The sequence below is a fragment of the Ascaphus truei genome, chromosome 3 (assembly GCF_040206685.1).
Source record: "Ascaphus truei isolate aAscTru1 chromosome 3, aAscTru1.hap1, whole genome shotgun sequence".
Taxonomy (NCBI): Eukaryota; Metazoa; Chordata; class Amphibia; order Anura; family Ascaphidae; genus Ascaphus; species Ascaphus truei.
Window position 1 is genome coordinate 318,843,287 of NC_134485.1, and position 18,334 is coordinate 318,861,620.

Sequence of the window (18,334 nt, forward strand, 5' to 3'; positions counted from 1 at the left end):
CTGAATTTACTGCAGCTGGGATTCACTAGACAAAGGGCGGCCAACTCCAGTCCTCAGGGGCCATCAACAGGTCAGGTTTTAAGGCTCTCCCGGTTTCAGCACAGGTGGTGCAGTAATTGACTGAGCCACCTGTGCAGAAGCAGGGATATCCTTAAAACTTGACCTGTTGGTGGCCCTTGAGGACTGGAGTTGGTCACCCCTGCACTAGACGATGAGGATGTATGAGAGCTGTCTCCTGCGTTAACTGCTAATGACGTGAGTGGCAGATAACGCGAGATCGCAATTGCCATTAGATATCGGCTAGTACTGCAAATATATAAACCACCTCTTTGTGATTTGCTTATTGTTATTTGTATGTTTTTCCACAGATTTTTCAAAGAATAGACTGGCTGAATTTCCAATGGAGGTGTTTCAGTTTGTGTCACTCGAAGCACTGAATTTATATCACAACTGTATCAAAATGATTCCAGATGCTTTTGTCAATTTGCAAATACTGACATACTTGAATATAAGGTAAGTTACCGTAGCAATATTACCTTTCCTTATTATCACACTTAAACCGCTTCTTCTTTTTAACATAGCATGCATGGCATATATCTTGTGTCTGCATTTATCCATTAATAAAATGAAATGCCCTTTTACTTTATGTAGCGTTGTACAGAGCATAAGGCTAAGGCCCCGCTCCCAGAGTCAGCGCGCCCGCACTGCAGACAGGCGGGGCGCTGACATACACAGACCGCGATATGCGGTCTGTAGGGAGCGGGAGCGGGAGGTGGGCGGGAGTGGGAGGTTTGAGCGGGAGGGGGGGGCGTGGCTTGAGCGGAGGGACCCGCTACTCTCCCCCCCCTCCCTCCACGGCTCGGGTAAGTAAAGCAACACACACACACACAGACAGAGGCAGGCACTCATGCACTCAGGCACACACATACACACAGACAGGCACGCACGCACTCAGACACACACACAGACAGGCACTCACGCTGCTTTCACTCCACACTCCTCCCCGCTCCCCGCTCCCCGCTCCCCGAAGCCTCTCCTCCTCCCGAAGCCTCCCCTCCCCATTGGCTCACAGCCACACCACACCACAGGGGGGACCGGGACCGGCTCCGCAGGATTCCCCTGCTGGTGGGGAACTCGCGTGTGGCCGCCCGCGCCACCGAGCGCAGCGGGACCGAGGCCTAACAGTTCAGGAAGCAATATGTCACTGAGATGTTTTTCCTTGTTACTGTAGTAATTTATTTGCTCTTATATTAGAGTGTGTGTGTGTGTGTGTGTGTCAAATGGAAATATACTGTAACTGTATGCTCATTTGCATGTCTTAGGTAGGTCTGCAACCCCGCCTTTCACCATCACCCAGCACTTCCACTGCAGCAAGGGATTCTGGGAAATGACATGAAAATGAGCACACAGTGCCACTTTTTGCTTCAAAATCATTTTAAACATGGTTCCCTATAGGCTTAAGCTTGCTGCATGGTCACAGCTTTAAGCACAGCCAGGGTTAAGATGCATAGCCAGTAAACCCACCCACAGACAGCTATTTCGACCTTAATGGGTCATCAGTGTGGGGTTGGTTACACTGGCTATGCAAAGCTGAAGCAATGAGGATGGGGTTTACCATACTTAGTTAAGTTATGGTGAGTAAAAAAAGTGACAAAAACCATCAACAGCAACGCATATAGCAAATGGAAATATAACTGTATGCTCATTTGCATGTCTTAGGCATCTTAACCCTGTCCATTTCCATTTGCTATATGCTTTGCTGTGGAGGGTTTTTGTCACTTTTTTTACTCACCATATATATATACATTTTAAGTTATGGTGGGTGAAAAAGGCGACAGAAAACCTCCACCGTTAGCATATAGTCAATAAAGAATATCACTTGTGAGCACATTCACATGTCTTAGACAGGTCTGCAACCCTGCCTTTTCAACCATTATCACCTAGCATACAGTGTTTCCACTGCAACAAGGGATTCTGGGAGATTACATGCAAATGAACACACAATGTGTCACCTTTTGCCTGGAATATCCATTCACATGGAGCCCATTTAATCATGTCTGTGAGTGGTCTGTACTTGCTTTGCTAGTCCCATGCTGTGTTTAAAAGCTGTGTGAATGGCGATGCATCAGATGTGTGAACCCGATGTGTGTAACTGTTAGGGTGATGTTTTATTGCATAGAAAAGATAGATCATGCTGCCACATCGTGGCATCATGTTTATACAGGGGAAAAATAATAAGTGCAATATAAGCGCTAGTGTAAACAGAATAATACAGTGTTATAAACAGTACATATACAGTAGAACAAAACCTGTGATACAGTTAATGAAGGTAGTCCTTGAGCTGCCTGGGAGGTAGATCCGGTATCTTCCAACCGGATGAGAAGATTCGTGTGGAGTAGCCTCCTATGGCGCTAAGGATGTGGAATGGAATCTTCTATGGTGTTTCTTCTAACAGGGAATACCTCAGAGAAGGTGACAAGAAACAAACAAAAAACACCGCAATAGTGTATTATCTTGGGGCATAAATGACCATATGGGGCAAGATATAAAGAGCATTTATTGGTTAAAACAATTGTAACCTCAATTGACATAAAACATGTGTATAGTTAATAAACAGTTGACTTTTCTCCTGCTAGGACAAGGAAATAGTTCTCCTGCTAGTTTAAGAATTGTGCTTCCAAGCGCTTGTGCTTTAGGAAGCTACTTTGCTCCGCCGTTGAGTAAAATTGAAATCCTACTCACCGTCCATGAGTAGGACATGTACAGTGGTTCGGGGTCTTTTTGCAGGGTTAGCCGCTTGCCGTGGGGTGCAGGACGTCCTTTCGATGCGGGGGGAAGTGTTGCGGTCCTCGTGGTTTGCTGCAGACAGAGTAGTTTCACCGTCTCCTCCCGCTGACGTCACCGTCTGATTTGCACAGCTACGGTGTCCCTGGAAGACCAAGAATCCTCCTACGCGTTTCGAAACTCCTCAATGCTGGGTTTCTTCGTCAGGGATGTCTGATACATGGGATTGTGCTTCCTTTTAAACCCTTGATGGTTCAATTGTAGTAGTAATACAGGACACTCATTAAGACTTTATTTGGGCGTTCCCATCAAATTACTACTACAATTGAACCATCAGGAGACGGTGAAACTACTCTGTCGGCAGCACCCCACGGCAAGCGGCTAACCCTGCAAAAAGACCCCGAACCACTGTACATGTCCTACTCATGGACGATGAGTAGGATTTCAATTTTACTCAACGGCGGAGCAAAGTAGCTTCCTAAAGCACAAGCGCTTGGAAGCACAATTCTTAAACTAGCAGGAGAACTATTTCCGTGTCCTAGCAGGAGAAAAGTCAACTGTTTATTAACTATACACATGTTTTATGTCAATTGAGGTTACAATTGTTTTAACCAATAAATGCTCTTTATATCTTGCCCCATATGGTCATTTATGCCCCAAGATAATACACTATTGCGGTGTTTTTTGTTTGTTTCTTGTCACCTTCTCTGAGGTATTCCCTGTTAGAAGAAACACCATAGAAGATTCCATTCCATTCCACATCCTTAGCGCCATAGGAGGCTACTCCACATGAATCATGTTTATACAGATGCATCAAATGCAAGATTATTGTTAATCAAAGATCTTACGTTGTTGATCAGTAATGTTTTTGCAAACTCAGACCGCATGTGTCTGTTAGCAAATTAAAAAAGAACAGTGCAGAGAGAAATATAGTTTGATCCCATAATAATATGTGGCAGAATAATGCCGTTTGTACCTCATTCTGTTGCATGTCAAACTGCCACACACAGAACACAACTGGAGCAACGTACTCACTGAAATGAAATTGTCCCTATATGGATGTTTTGTTTCAAAATACCCTTGATATTTCTCACCCATAGTAATAGTTGAAGGTATCACAGCTTATGAAGAGGCCACAGGTGCAGCCTTTTATATCCCAAAGGGTGACACGTGCCTCTCGGTCAGATTAACAAGGTCAATGATAAATATTAAATAAAGCCCAGTCCCACTTGGAAACATATATCAGAAATGCTATGAAGTAAGCAAACACTGCCATTTAATACCTTTTTTTTTTTTACCATCGGTTACTTTTGTGTCACAATCTAAGAAGTGTGTAGTAGCTTTGCAGATTTTGCCGCCAAAAAGGTTAACATGAATATCAAATACACAAGAAAAACAAAGAGACAGAAGGGGTGGTCTAGAGAAAAATAACAAGAAAGGGCGACACTATAAAATTAATAGTCTGAGCATCAAGATGGTTTTAGGGTAGCCCTGTCCAACTCCAGTCCTTGAGGGCCGCAAACAGGCCAGGTTTTCGGGATATCCCTACTTTAGCACATGGAATAGAAAAAATAGGGAGAGGAGCTCCCGTGGGTGTGCTCTAATGAACTCTAGTGGAAGTGGTATATTACTGATAGGACAAAGTGTGGGACGGCAAAATAAAGTATGAAGGTTTGAATGGTCACGGTGGGGGTAGGTGTGAAACCACTATCACTGATTGTAATCCGGATGAATATGAATGTCTATGGTAATTCAGTGTCCCTATAAGGCGTGAGTAACCACCTCTCCGTGTCTGGACCCAGCGCTGGGGATGTAAAAATCTTTGTCAGTCCTTGGTTACACGGTATATAACTGAGGCATGCTCACCTAGCCAAAGAGTGGAGGATACACTTGCCTTGAATCCGATGTAGTGATCTTACTTTAATCCATGGGCTGGAAGTCTGGTCTCACGGGAGGCGTCAGTGCTGCAACAACCTCTTCTCCCGGCTGACTCGTGGGAGACGTCGGCTTCACTATGACGTCATTCCTCAACGACTCTACCCGACGGGCGTCCTGATGGAGTTCCACGTTCCCCGCTAGAATTGCGGACACCTCTTCACCACCGCGTCACCAATAGGTAGCTGGCCCGATGATCCATGGATGAGGGCTCTAGATAATGCCGTCCCAATGCGTGCTCCAATGCATGATGTGGAAAGAGATATGAAGAACAAATTGGGCACTGCAGATAGTGGGAAATGAGTCTGGTCGTAGGTAAAATAAATTATTGTATTTTATTAGGGCATGAGAGCCAAACGATTAAAACAGCACAAAATATCCCCTGACGCGTTTCCCGCCGCTCAGGGCACTTTCTCAAAGGGTGAATGAAGTCTGGACAGATGATGCCATATATAGTGAATCCCTTCAGTCAGGTGCCTCTAATCAGTGATTGCTGCTCGAGATGGTAATTAAAGAACAGCCAACCATGAAATACTATAGAGACACACCTAGACCGAAAGTAAGCCAGCTACATATGACTGAAAAAATAATAAACAAATATACTTATCAATAAATCTAACAACAGTATAATCAGTGATCATAGAACTAAAATAACACCACTCATATTGAAACCCTAAGTGTGGTGATGTGCATATGAAGAAAAATATGTGTTAATCATAGTGAATAAACTGACAATAAACATTGTAGTGAAGTGTGGTTAGATACTGTATGAGACAAAAAGATGTCTATACAGGCATACCCCGCTTTAAGGACACTCACTTTAAGTACACTCGCGAGTAAGGACATAGCGCCCAATAGGCAAACGGCAGCTCGCGCATGCGCCTGTCAGCAGGTCCGGAACAGCAATACCGGCTCCCAACCTGTACCGAAGCTGTGCGCAAGCGGGGAGACAATAGAGCCTGTTACAAATGCGTTATTTACATCAGTTATACACGTATATGACGATTGCAGTACAGTACAAGCATCGATAAGTGGGAAAAAGAAGTGCTTCACTTTAAGTACATTTTCGCTTTACATACATGCTCCGGTCCCATTGCGTATGTTAATGCGGGGTATGTCTGTAATTAAGTAAAGATATAAATATGTGAATACCCAACTTATATGTGCACTAAAAGTATGTCAATGTGAAAATCTAACAAAATATATTGAAAAAATAAAAGAAAATGAAGAAATATAAAAGATTGAAAAATATACATAAATACAAAATTACATGAAAATAAATATATAAAAATGAATATATATGAAGAATTGTTAAAACAGCATAATACACACCATATACTGTCGAAACATATACGACAGTAATATAATGTGGATCTCCAACCTTGGGACTAGGTATGCTGTATGGACCTGAATATAGTATATAAACACTCTGTGTGTCTTAACTAATAAAGATACATTGATAAATGTATAAATGTATATTATAATAATTGCCATGATTAAAGTCTATATGCTAGAACGAGGGAACAATGTCCAAAAGACAATATTAATAAAAAATACCAAGAACAATGAATATAAAATGCATGAATAAACATTGGCTTAGACAAATGTTAGATTTACAATGGAATAATGTACATTCAAAAGTGCTTTGTAATAAACTTACAAACATTATTATTTATATGTTATTAAAGTTAATCAATAAACCTATGGTTAAATATTAAATAAATTGTTGTAAATATGCAAAAACATAAACTCAAATATATGAAATGAAATACAATATATGTTAATCAATATTTGATACATAATTAATTCTATACACCAAAATTGTATATATCTTATAAATCTGTCACTTCATGTACATAATGGTATAGCGTGATATCTAAGAAATCATGAATACAGTCAAACAATAAAACAAGCAATATAAGTGATTATTCATATATAAGTGATAACTTTTCCTAATGAAAATGTGTGAGCTCCCAGTCAACATTGATGCCATTGGGATATAAAGAATCAAGCTTAAAGATCCAGAACATCTCCTGTTTGTTGAGCAGGTTCAATCTATCGCCCCCGCGTACGTGGGCCGGAACATGTTCAAGACCTGAAAAGGAGAAGTTCTGGATCCCCCCCCTCGGACATTCTGAGACATATCTGGGGACTGGATGCAACAGATCTCTTTTTTTCATGGCTCTAACATGTTCCATAATCCTCTTTTTGAGAGGTCTAAAGGTCCGTCCTACATAGATTTTTTGACAACCACATTTCAGAAGGTAGACAACATGACTGGTGTTGCAATTGATGAAAGTTTGTATTGTTTTAGAAATTTTGGGTTTTATGCATGTGATGGTTTTAATTAAGCGTGCATATTGACACACTACACAAAATCCACATTTGTGAAATCCCTTTGGAATGTTCCTCAATCTCGCATGAGAGTCTCTAGAGCTGAAAAGAGAAGGAGATAAATAGGACCCTAGTGATTTATCCTTTTTAAAAACAAATTTGGGCCCCTTATCTACAATAGAGACCAAGTCTTTATCAAGTCGTAGAGTCTCCCAATGTTTTAGTACAATGGATCTCACTGTATGTGCCTGTTGGCTTTGTTGGGTAATGAAAAATGGTGTACAATCTTTAAAATGTGATTTATGTTGTTTAGATCCCTTGTTAGTGAAAACGGATTCCTGTCGATCCATTGCCCTAACTACATTGAGAGCCTCATACAGGTCTGCACTTTTATAACCTCTAGCTTGAAACCTTGCCAGCAAATCTAGAGACTGTTTCTCAAAGCTCTTCTCTGTAGAGCACAATCTCTTGAGCCTTAAAAACTGGCTCTTGGGGATACCCTTTTTAAGGTATTTAGGATGGTTACTGCTGCCTAATAAAAATGAATTTCTTGAATTGGGTTTCCTATATAGTGTGATCTGAATATCACCATGTATGTCTATATACAGCATCATATCTAAATAATAAATATGTTGAATATGGTGCTCAAATGTGAATTTTAAATTATAATTATTAATATTGAGCCCATCTATAAACAACTGAAGTGAAGAAGTGTCTCCGTCCCAAATAAACAGTAAATCATCAATATAACGTGTGTAGAATTTTATATGGTGTCTAAATATGTTGTGTTCACTATAAATGAAAAGTGACTCCCAGAAACCCATGAATAAATTCGCATAGGAAGGTGCGAAGGATGTACCCATAGTCGTGCCAGTGGTTTGTAAATAAAACTGTGTGTCAAAACTAAAATAATTATGTGTCAAAAAAAAAGGGATAGATTCCAAAAGAAATGTGCACAGTGCTGGTGATAAGTTGGAACGGTCCAGAAAATAACATGTGGCTGCGATACCTTGTTGGTGTATGAGGACTGTATACAGTGACATTACATCCATGGTCACCCATCTATAATTACTTTGCCATTTAATATGTTGCAATTTATCGATTAAATCACCACTATCTTTCAAGAAAGAAGGTAAAGATTGAACAATTGGCTTTAAGTATGCATCTATGTAACGTGAGAGACCATCTCCCAAAGATCCAATGCTAGACACGATAGGCCTGCCTGGCGGACGTGTCAGCGATTTATGGATCTTTGGGAGATGGTGAAAGATGGGCACCACTGTATGTGTAGGACATAGGAAATCCAATTCTTTGGAATTGAGGACATAAAGTACATGACCCATTTCCAACAAGTCTTTTAATTCTCTTTGAAAGATATTGGTAGGATCCGAAGGGAGTTTTTTGTAGGAATTAATATCATTAAGTTGTCTACAAGCTTCCTCTCTGCAGTCACATGAAGACTGTACAACAATGGCTCCACCCTTGTCAGCATTTTTTATGACAAGGGATTTGTTGTTTTTAAGGTTGTGGAGCTCACGTTGTTCACTGGATGTGAGATTCTTGCACAGAGAGGGGGCTAAGTACTAAACCATTTGCCAATGCTCTAAGGTCCCTTTCCACCAACTTCTCAAAAGTGGCAATATAGGGGCCCTTAGAAGCATTGGCACAAAATGTGGATTTATTGCGCAAACGTGTATGTTTATGACCAAAAAAGTCTGAAGGAATACCTCCTGAGGGTGTGGAGTCAATAGTCTCAGTTGCCGTGTCCAGGTAATTTCCGGGTAGCTGAAAATCCACCGGGTAATTCCGGGTACTCGGTACATCACTACTCTCAGCCCTAACGTATCCCATTATTGTATTTCTCTCCCCTCTTGTGCCAGCTTCTGATTTGGGAGTGGTCACAATGAGAAATAGGAGGAATTTGGTTTTTGTTACAGGACACACAGCTTAAAATGGGACGTATTATCTTTGTGTTGCGTTGCTTGCATAGAGGTTGAGGCTTTGGGTGCTAACATCTAACTTACAATAATTCACCACCTATTCTTGAATTTTAACGGTAGTTTGTTATACAAATATGTCTACTTGAAATTAAAAAGAGCTGATGAACAGGTATGTATTTAATACATGACATTCAGTGAACATCACTATGGACTTTGAATTCACAGCTGCATTCAATCTGAACACCTTCAGTGCACGTCTACGTCGCCCCAAAGGCGGACAGCCTTTGGTGCAGCTAAAGGGTGTGAGCCATTTGCTGCCATTCGGCTACTGTTTGGTGATGTTAAAGCTTCTCTATTTCAATCTGAAACTCACCAGCCCTTTTATCCCCTGTACCCAATTTTCCAACTCTATCTGTCCATGAAATGTCTGTGAATTGACTGTAGAACCCTATTCATTTAATGTAACCATGTATTGTTATAACTGTGTGCCCAGGACATACTTGAAAATGAGAGATAACTCTTAATGTATTACTTCCTGGTTAACCATTTTTATAAATAAATGGCCCCTAGCGTGCCAACACTTATAATGGTCGCTAAGGTAAACGAGGTTAACACTAGTTTTTAAATGTTGTAATGGATCAGTATTCATTAGTTAATCTATGAGGAATTCAGCTCAGTGTATTCAAATGGAAAGGCCACAAAATGCATTTTCCTGCCTCATTTTTTGCAGGCTGTTTCTTCCTCCCACACATTCATTTTTGTACACTGAGATCTGGCTGCGAAACAGGCTTTTCGCACAACCCCTACTCCTTCTCTTGGACATTGTTCAACTACACTTCTGACAACACACAAAAAAAAAAAAACACAAGGGAGTTTGCAGCTCTTTTTCTAAAGCCTCTGTGAATCACTTAAGCAAATTATAGTTTGGCTTTTGTTTTCTTCTCTGTTGCAGTCGAAATCAGCTTTCCTTTTTGCCAGCCTGCCTATGTGGCCTTCCTCTGAAAGTCCTAATTGCAAGTAATAATAAGCTTGGCTCCCTGCCAGAAGAAATAGGTCAGCTGCAGCAGCTAATGGAACTGGTATGTCAATGGCTTCAATACTTGTATTCCTCTGTTTTATTTTTGGGGTGTTACTAACGTAAGTCTGGTGCGTGGGATCAGAGTGAGACAGATTTACGCTAAAATCTTTTGGGAAATTGTTGAACTTCGACTAACGAGTTGGAAATGGGTACTTTCTTGTGAAATAAGGCAGAAACATTACAGGAAATGAGAGCTTACTGAAAACATATTTATGAAAGGAGAAGGGGAGCAGATTGGTGCTAAATTGATCACGTGTGAATTAGGTTATTATCAACGTTGATTAACAACAACGGGGAAATAGGTGTAATAGGTATATAGGTGACACAGTATGTAGTACGGTGGGGCACTACTCAGACTGGCAACTCAATACCTTGTACGAAATGGAACTAAGCAACTGAACAGATATCCTGTGCCGGTTTCTCCTTAATACAAGCACGTTGCTTATTAAAAAACCTCCTTATCATAATCAGACTGACTTCCATCAGGCTGCTATTAACCCATAGTGAATCGACCCCAAATATTCAAGGTTTTTATTTTCTTCTATTGTGTGTGGTCGTATAGTGCTGTCTATTCTTCCAATGATCAAAAAGTAGCCGAATGGGTGTCACTGTGGCTTCAAAGCTGTGGCCTGTAGGGGGCTATGATCTATCTAAAACAAAGGTACTATAGAAACAATATAATTATCCCCAACCTTCTTTCACATAGATAACAGAAGCTGTAATTATTGAAGGGAGCTAATCATGTTTTGGGTACTTGATTCTTGACGTTAAGAAAAGCATAGACTACTGGTTGTGTGTACTGTAATAGTGCTTAATAATGCATCATAGTGTAGCACATTTCTTTTTAGTGTGTGGGAAGGAAAGGTACCCTTCTAGGACTTCTGTTTTATATCAACTATTGTACAGTGAAATCCTTTTGGGCGCAGATAGAATTAGCTTTCCAACAATCCCCCTGGTGTAATGTACAGCACATTACTGACAACAAGATCAATCCAGAACTATATTAATATGACTATAATTACACTGTCCATACATGGTATTATTGAATTGGGTCATCATTAACATAGACAAACATGATTCCAGTGTGTACTATGTCCACATTCCAGATATATCTTGTTTCATATAGTTCCCCTGCACTTCATCAAACTAAAGCAATTGCGTGAAACTGAAGTGTTGAAGTGCACTGAGTGTGATTAGTATTTGCTCATGTTACTGACATTGTGTTTGGTTCAGGATGTCAGCTGCAATGAAATCACATCTTTGCCGCAGCAAATAGGTCTTCTGAAATCCCTCCGAGAGTTAAACGTAAGAAGAAATTATCTGAAGGTCCTACCTCAAGGTAAGTGTTAAAGGGAGCTGGTGACAGATAGGTAAAAGCATGAACCAGGCTGAGTTAATAACATCAGAGACTCTTACTAGATTACAATTGTGGGCCACTTGCCAATTGTTAAATAATGTACAAATAACAACAAGGTGGCGCAATTAATTTCTGGACATTTTGCTTGCACTCATGTTATGCATTCTCTCCCACTGCATACTTCTTAATCAAGCGCAAGACAGTTCTGTGTGTTCATGCAAATGTTGGATAAAGCCAGGTCCATATTGCCTTCGCCCGTGCGGAGGCGTGCGCGGCCGTAACGTCACCCGCGTGAAGCGGGTGTGTTTTTCGGCCATGGTAGATGCGCCGTCGGTGGGCGTGTCTAGAGGGCGTGCCAGTGACGGCACGGAGCAGGTTCGCCCTCATTGGGCGAACCGCTCACGTGACCTGTCTGTCGCACCAAGAAACCAGTTTCAACTGCTTGTTGCGCCGTATGGGCGCAATCACTGCCCTAAGGCAATCTGATCGCGCCACGTGCGGCCGCATCCGCACGGTCTACGGCAGCATGGCTCCAGCCTAATATTACGCCAGTGCAGCCATTTACGGAAAGTCATGTCAAATAAGGGGCAAGGGTTTTGGTCTGCTAGAGGTGCATTGCCCAAACTTTATTCTGATAATAAATGTTTGTTGTCACCTTTAAATAAAACCTTTTAGCTCTGTGTTATGTGGCACGCCATAAATATATGGTCATCCTTTTTAGAATGTTGAGAATAGGAAATAATGGATTACATTCATCTATTGTACTGTTTATTTGTTTTTAACATAAAAATGAAATTATTTTACAATACTTTGTATTCGGGTTTGATTCTCAGAAATATTTTGGGAGATCTTGCCTTTAAGATACAAGCTGAACCTCCCACCTCCTCCGGTTGCAGAGATACTTACCAGTGAAGTTACTGAGCTGTTGCCCCCTCCAAAATGGCCATTTGAATCTCACGTGTCCCGCAAGTCAATAGAATGTCATCCATTGCGGCTTCCTATTGGATGACCAGCACAAATATATAGGTCACCTTAAAAATTAGTATTGACAAAGACTTTGCCAACTGGAATAGAACCTTCGTCTTTCGACTCTAACCCAGGGGGTGCTCAACTCCAGTCCTCAACACCCCCCCCAACAGTTCAGATTTTGAGGATATTCCAGCTTCAGCACCGGTGGCTCAATCATTGGCTCAGTCTTCGACTGCATTAAGGAACAATAATATTGGCAAATTCATTATGATATATGTTGAGTTGGTAATAAATCAGTTATTAAGGCTTAAAGTAGACTTGAAGAACAGATCTACAGGTCTGTAAAGTGGCAATGGCCACTACATATGTATGATGTATTCACAGCTTTGCACACTACAATTCTGTCTATGAAAAAAATCTCATGTTGGTCCATTAAAAGATAATAAACCATGCAACAAATCTACAGTTCTCCAGGATGAGTATGACTACTGGTACTTTGAATAATACAGCCATATAAAGTCTTAATGCATTTTGAGTTTTATACATTGCTAAGGGTAAGGGGAGTGCCCTGCCGAAGTCAGGGGTAGCCAACTCCATTCCTCAAGGGCCACCAACAGGCCAGGTATTAGGGATATCCCTGCTTCAGCACAGGTGGCTCAGTCATTCTTACTGAGCCACTGATTGAACCACCTGTGCTGAAGCAGGGACATCCTGAAAACCTGGCCTGTTGGTGGCCCTTGAGGACTGGAGTTGGCCATCCCTGTCCTAAGTATTTGCCTAGGTAGAGTAAGCCTAGATCATATGCATCCACCCATTCCTATCACAATAGCATTAGTTGTCGTAGTGCCGTAAAACTGAAGCAGCCTTTTGGTACTGTGCTGTGTTATGTATCGTAGTGTTCAGCGCCGCTCAGTGAGTGTCTTGAATATCATCTTGATAGTGGCTCATTTACTCATTGATTCCCAAAGTCAGTCCATTCCAGTAACAATTCAGTAGTGTGAGTTGGTAATACACATTTCCCTTTTCTGAGGAAAGTGTCCATAATTAATGCCATAGTCAATTTGAAATCATATATCTAGGAATGTCATGTGTCATGTGACAAAGCAAATACCACCATTTCGTGAAGGGGGGACCTGAATGTATTTTGAAAATGAAGACCTCAGAAAAATGATTTTGAGAAAAAACACAAGAAAGGAAGTCTTACTGTATATGTAGCAGTCATAAGGGGAATATAAGGTGCACTCGCACGACTCCACAGAAACGCGTCGGGTGCGCGCCCATCACCGGGCCAGGGTGTGATCACAATTGCAAGAACATCTCTCAATTGAGGGGAAATGCGGCACTCCAGAGGATCCTTCTACATCATGCCTGCACAACATGCGGCCCGCTTGACCTCTTTGTGCGGCCCGCGATGACTCTGGCCGGGCGCCAGTTAATTAATTAATTAAATAAATAATAATAAAAAAAGTTACATTTTTTTTTTAAATTGGCGGCGATTCATCACCCCCCCTTCCACCACTACCCCCCCTCCTCCACCCCTTCTCCTCCACCCCCGGTTTTGCGGTGCGCGGGGGCAGCAGCATGAGTTTTTTTTTTCAATAGCAGGATGCCGGGGGCGGGGCTTAGTACCGGAGAGAGGATGTGCTGATCTAAAAGAGGTGTGTGTGTGTGTAAAACGGGGGGGGGGGGGGGTGTAAAACGGGGGGTGGGTGTGAAAAACGGGCTAGTGGGGGGTGGGTGTGAAAAACGGGCTGGTGGGGGGTGGGTGTGAAAAACGGGCTCTGTGAAAATTGGGCTGGTGGGGGGTGGGTGTGAAAAACGGGCTGGTGGGGGGTGGGTGTGAAAAACGGGCTGGTGGGGGGTGGATGTGAAAAGGGGCTGGTGGGGGGTGGGTGTGAAAAACGGGCTGGTGGCGGGGTGGGCTGCTGACATGTGAGGGGGGGGTGGGCTGCTGACATGTGAGGGGGGGTGGGCTGCTGACATGTGAGGGGGGGTGGGCTGCTGACATGTGAGGGGGGGTGAGCTGCTGACATGTGAGGGGGGGTGGGCTGCTGATATGTGAGGGGGGGTGGGCTGGCTGCTGACATGTGAGGGGGTGGGCTGCTGACATGTGAGGGGGGGTGGGCTGCTGACATGTGAGGGGGGATGGGCTGCTGACATGTGAGGGGGGTGGGCTGCTGACATGTGAGGGGGGTTGGGCTGCTGACATGTGAGGGGGGGTGGGATGCTGACATGTGAGGTGCAGGGGGGGGGAGAGAGTGATGTGAGGTGCAGGGGGGAGGGAGAGAGTGATGTGAGTTGCAGGGGAGGATATGATGTGAGTTGCAGGGGGGAGAGAGTGTCATATTGAGGGGAGGGGGAAAGAGAGTCATATTGAGAGGAGGGGGAGAGAGTGTCATATTGAGGGGAGAGAGAGAGAGTGTCATATTGAGGGGAGGGAGAGAGAGAGTGTCATATTGAGGGGAGAGAGTGTCATATTGAGGGGAGGGGGAGAGTGTGTCATATTGAGGGGAGGGGGAGAGTGTGTCTGAGGGGAGGGGGAGATTGTCATATTGAGGGGAGGGGGAGAGTGTCATATTGAGAGGAGGGGGAGAGGGTGTGATTTAGGGGAGGGGGAGAGAGTGTTATATTGAGGGAAGAGAGACATGGGGGGATGCTGACTTGTGGGGGGGATGCTGGCATGGGATGCTGACTTGGGGGGGGGGGGCTGCTGACATGGAAAGGGCTGGGGGGATGTGGAGGGGGTATTGTGTGTTTGATGTGGAGGGGGGTATTGTGTGGGTGAGGGGGAGAGATGGGGGTATGGGAGATAGATGGGGAGTATCGTAAAGATTGATAGTGAGGGGTTCTGGGGGAGATATGAGGATGATGATGAGAGGTGCTGGAGGAGAGATGATGATGATGATGATGATGATGATTTAACCCGTGCGGCCCAATTTTTTTTTCCTTGGAGCAGTTCGGCCCTTCTCACTTTACGAGTTGGGCAGGCCTGTTCTACATTAATATAATTTTTCAACTTTGAAAAAGTCCTCTGGAGTGCTGCTTTCCCCCTCAATTGAGTGATTTAATTCACACTGTGTTTGTGTATATATATATATATGTGTATATATATATATATATATATATATATATATCTGCAGCAAGATGAGAAGATCCACCATCAAAAAGGGGGAGGTGACGTGAGTTCTTGGGGAGGTGCCACAACCTCCATACAACTGATGTATATATATATGTGTGTGTGTATATATATACACACACACACACACACACACACATGTCCAGGACATACTTGATGACGAGAAGTAACTCTTATTGTATTACATCCTGGTTACTCATTTTTGTTATAAATAAATGGCCTCTAGCATGCCAACCCTTATAATGTTCAAAAAAAAATGTAATATTTAAAAGAGGAATGTGCAAAACACTGCTGTATAAATTCCTGCAATCCAAGGTATATAAAAAAGGTACTTTAGTGTTATTCTTATGTCAAATCAACTCACACTAACTAACTTCTCCTTTTTGTCGCTTCAGAAATTGTAGATCTTCCCTTGGTGAAATTAGATTTTTCCTGCAATAAAGTGCTGGTTCTACCGCTTTGTTTTAGAAAAATGGTGCAATTACAAGTATTAGTACTCGAAAACAACCCGCTCCAATCTCCTCCTGCACAGGTAAGCGAGTCTGAACCAATCTGTTAAAGCAGAGTGACGGTCTAGTGCGGGGCAGGCCGACTCCAGTCCTCAAGGGCCACCGATAGGCCAGGTAATCGGGATATCCCTGCTTCAGCACAGGTGGTGCAGTCATTGGCTGAGTCAACTGTACTGAAGCAGGAATAGCCTGAAAACTTGGCCTGTTGGTGGCCCTTGAGGACTGGAGTTGGCAACCCCCTGCACTAGTATGCCCGCTTCACACTACCCATCATGCACCACTTGGCTTCCAGCAACACCTTTTTAGAGCGCACAGCAACAAATGAAAGGGGTCTTGTCTCATGAAAGCACAAATTTGGGCCGCTCGTATTTTTATGTGTATATATAATTTATATTTTTTTACATTTCCTGGCTCATCAGGAGGACAGTATTGCCTCCGCAATGCCTTCACCCACAGTGCTGCCCGTAAACATTTGTCTGGACATATTCTTAGCCACAATATCCTTTTGTTGACTAACCCTATTTTAGTGTGGGGTTCCAAACCAGTCCTACAATAAGAGGCCTATGGGTGCCGAGCAATTTTATAATTGAACGAGATTGGCTCCCAGGCAGTTTCCTGCCTGTGAGCGAATCAGCAACAGTAGATTCCTACTGCTGACAGCTTCCTGCTGGTGGCCATTTTATGTTTGTGCACATACACCGACGTGAACGTGTGTTAAACCAAGGATTAAAAAACAAGTCCATTCAAACAACTGAAAGTAAATGAGCAGTACAGCTTGCTGCTTTTTTCCCCAGAGGTGCTATTGCTGTACTATTTGGGGTAATGTTAGGGTCAAATGTGCATTGGGATTTCGTGTTGTTGACACTCGTAACTATTATTATCTTAAGTTTAAAATTGTAATTTAGTGAGGAACCACACAAACTCCCAAGGCACATTTCACAATAACACTATCCCAAGTAGTACAGCTATTGCACTTTTTGTATGTAAGTCTCTAAAAATGTAAAAATAGCCATTATTCAATCCATATGTTATTTCTGTAATACTGTTTTTTTTTGTTTTTTTTTAAATAAACATTTCTTAACTAAAGTTCCAGCTGCCCAGATGTGCCTGGATATGCTGCTAACTCTCTTACACTCTTTTGGAGCTTAGCTGAGCCACTGTGGATCACATAGTTTGTTACAGAAAGGTAGATTTTGGATGCTACGTATAAAGTTTCACGATATGTGACTGTCGTAAAACAGGCGCACAGAAGATTATTGCGTCTCCGTACACCAATGTATAATACTAATTTGTATTTGTTCAGCGGTTTGTGTGTCAACTTTTTTTTCACAAACAAAAAATATATGGTAGAGGTGGAGATAGAGGTGGAGTTTGGATGTTGTGTGTGGTGCACATATGTAAATTATATATAATAATCTTCAAGTACACCATCAATGTGTGAAAAGTGTAAGTCAAGTTTTTTGGGCATGATAGACAAATACACACAACACCCCTGTAAGCTCAAAACTCGGACCCACCACACCATATATATTCATGTCAAGAAGGTGTGCTGCTGGGTATGTGACAATGTATATAACAAAAGACAGAGAACCCCAATGCGACATCCTACATGACAAATCATATAATTAAATACTTATCTGCCTGTCTTTCATAAGTGAGAGTCACTTAGTTAAATTATTTGGCCAAAGCATTTGTAAGCTTGCAGACTACGTCTGTAATATATAATGTTTACATATGTAAATTACATATTATTAAACTTCAATTACGCCCTCCATGTGTGAAAAGTGTCAGTCAGGTTTTTTGGGGGGCGTGATAGACAAATGCAAGTAGACATGAACAAGTCTTAGGCTGAGTCCCCAGTCAGCACTGTGGCACGCGTGCCCGGCGGGGGGTACGGCGCGTGCACAGCGCTACACCGTGATCTGCGGTCTGAGGGGAGAGAGAACGTTTGCGACGGGAGGGGGCGTGGCTGTGGGTTTGCGGGGGCGGGGCCATGATGTCCCGCGGCTGGTTCGCCCTCATTGGCCGAACCGCGGCGGGGGCGTGGCCACGCCTCCGTCGCAAATGCCAATCTCAAATTCCCCTGCCTGCCTGAAAACCTGTTGCGCACCGCTGGGGAAAGGTGTGCGACAAGGTAGGAACTGGGACCGGAGGAACTGGGGGGGCGGGGCTTGATCGCACGCCGCATGCGCTGTAGTAGTTAGTGGGACCGCAGCCTTAATGCATTGACATGTATGAACATGGCACACACCATACAAAGAATAAGAGTGTGCCAAATGTACGAGCATGAAT

At 42.9% G+C, this 18,334-nt stretch overlaps 1 protein-coding gene across 4 annotated transcripts in view; it reads left to right on the forward strand.

Annotated features, from left to right (window-relative positions):
- The window catches only part of LRCH1 (leucine rich repeats and calponin homology domain containing 1), a 238,537-nt gene that overhangs the window by 117,616 nt on the left and 102,587 nt on the right, over positions 1-18,334 (forward strand). For all 4 annotated transcript variants that reach the window (XM_075591142.1, XM_075591145.1, XM_075591144.1 and 1 more), the window contains exons 2-5: positions 369-513; positions 9,946-10,072; positions 11,305-11,410; positions 15,929-16,065. In XM_075591142.1, the coding sequence (XP_075447257.1) occupies positions 369-513; positions 9,946-10,072; positions 11,305-11,410; positions 15,929-16,065 (515 nt within the window). The remainder of the gene's footprint in view (positions 1-368; positions 514-9,945; positions 10,073-11,304; positions 11,411-15,928; positions 16,066-18,334) is intronic.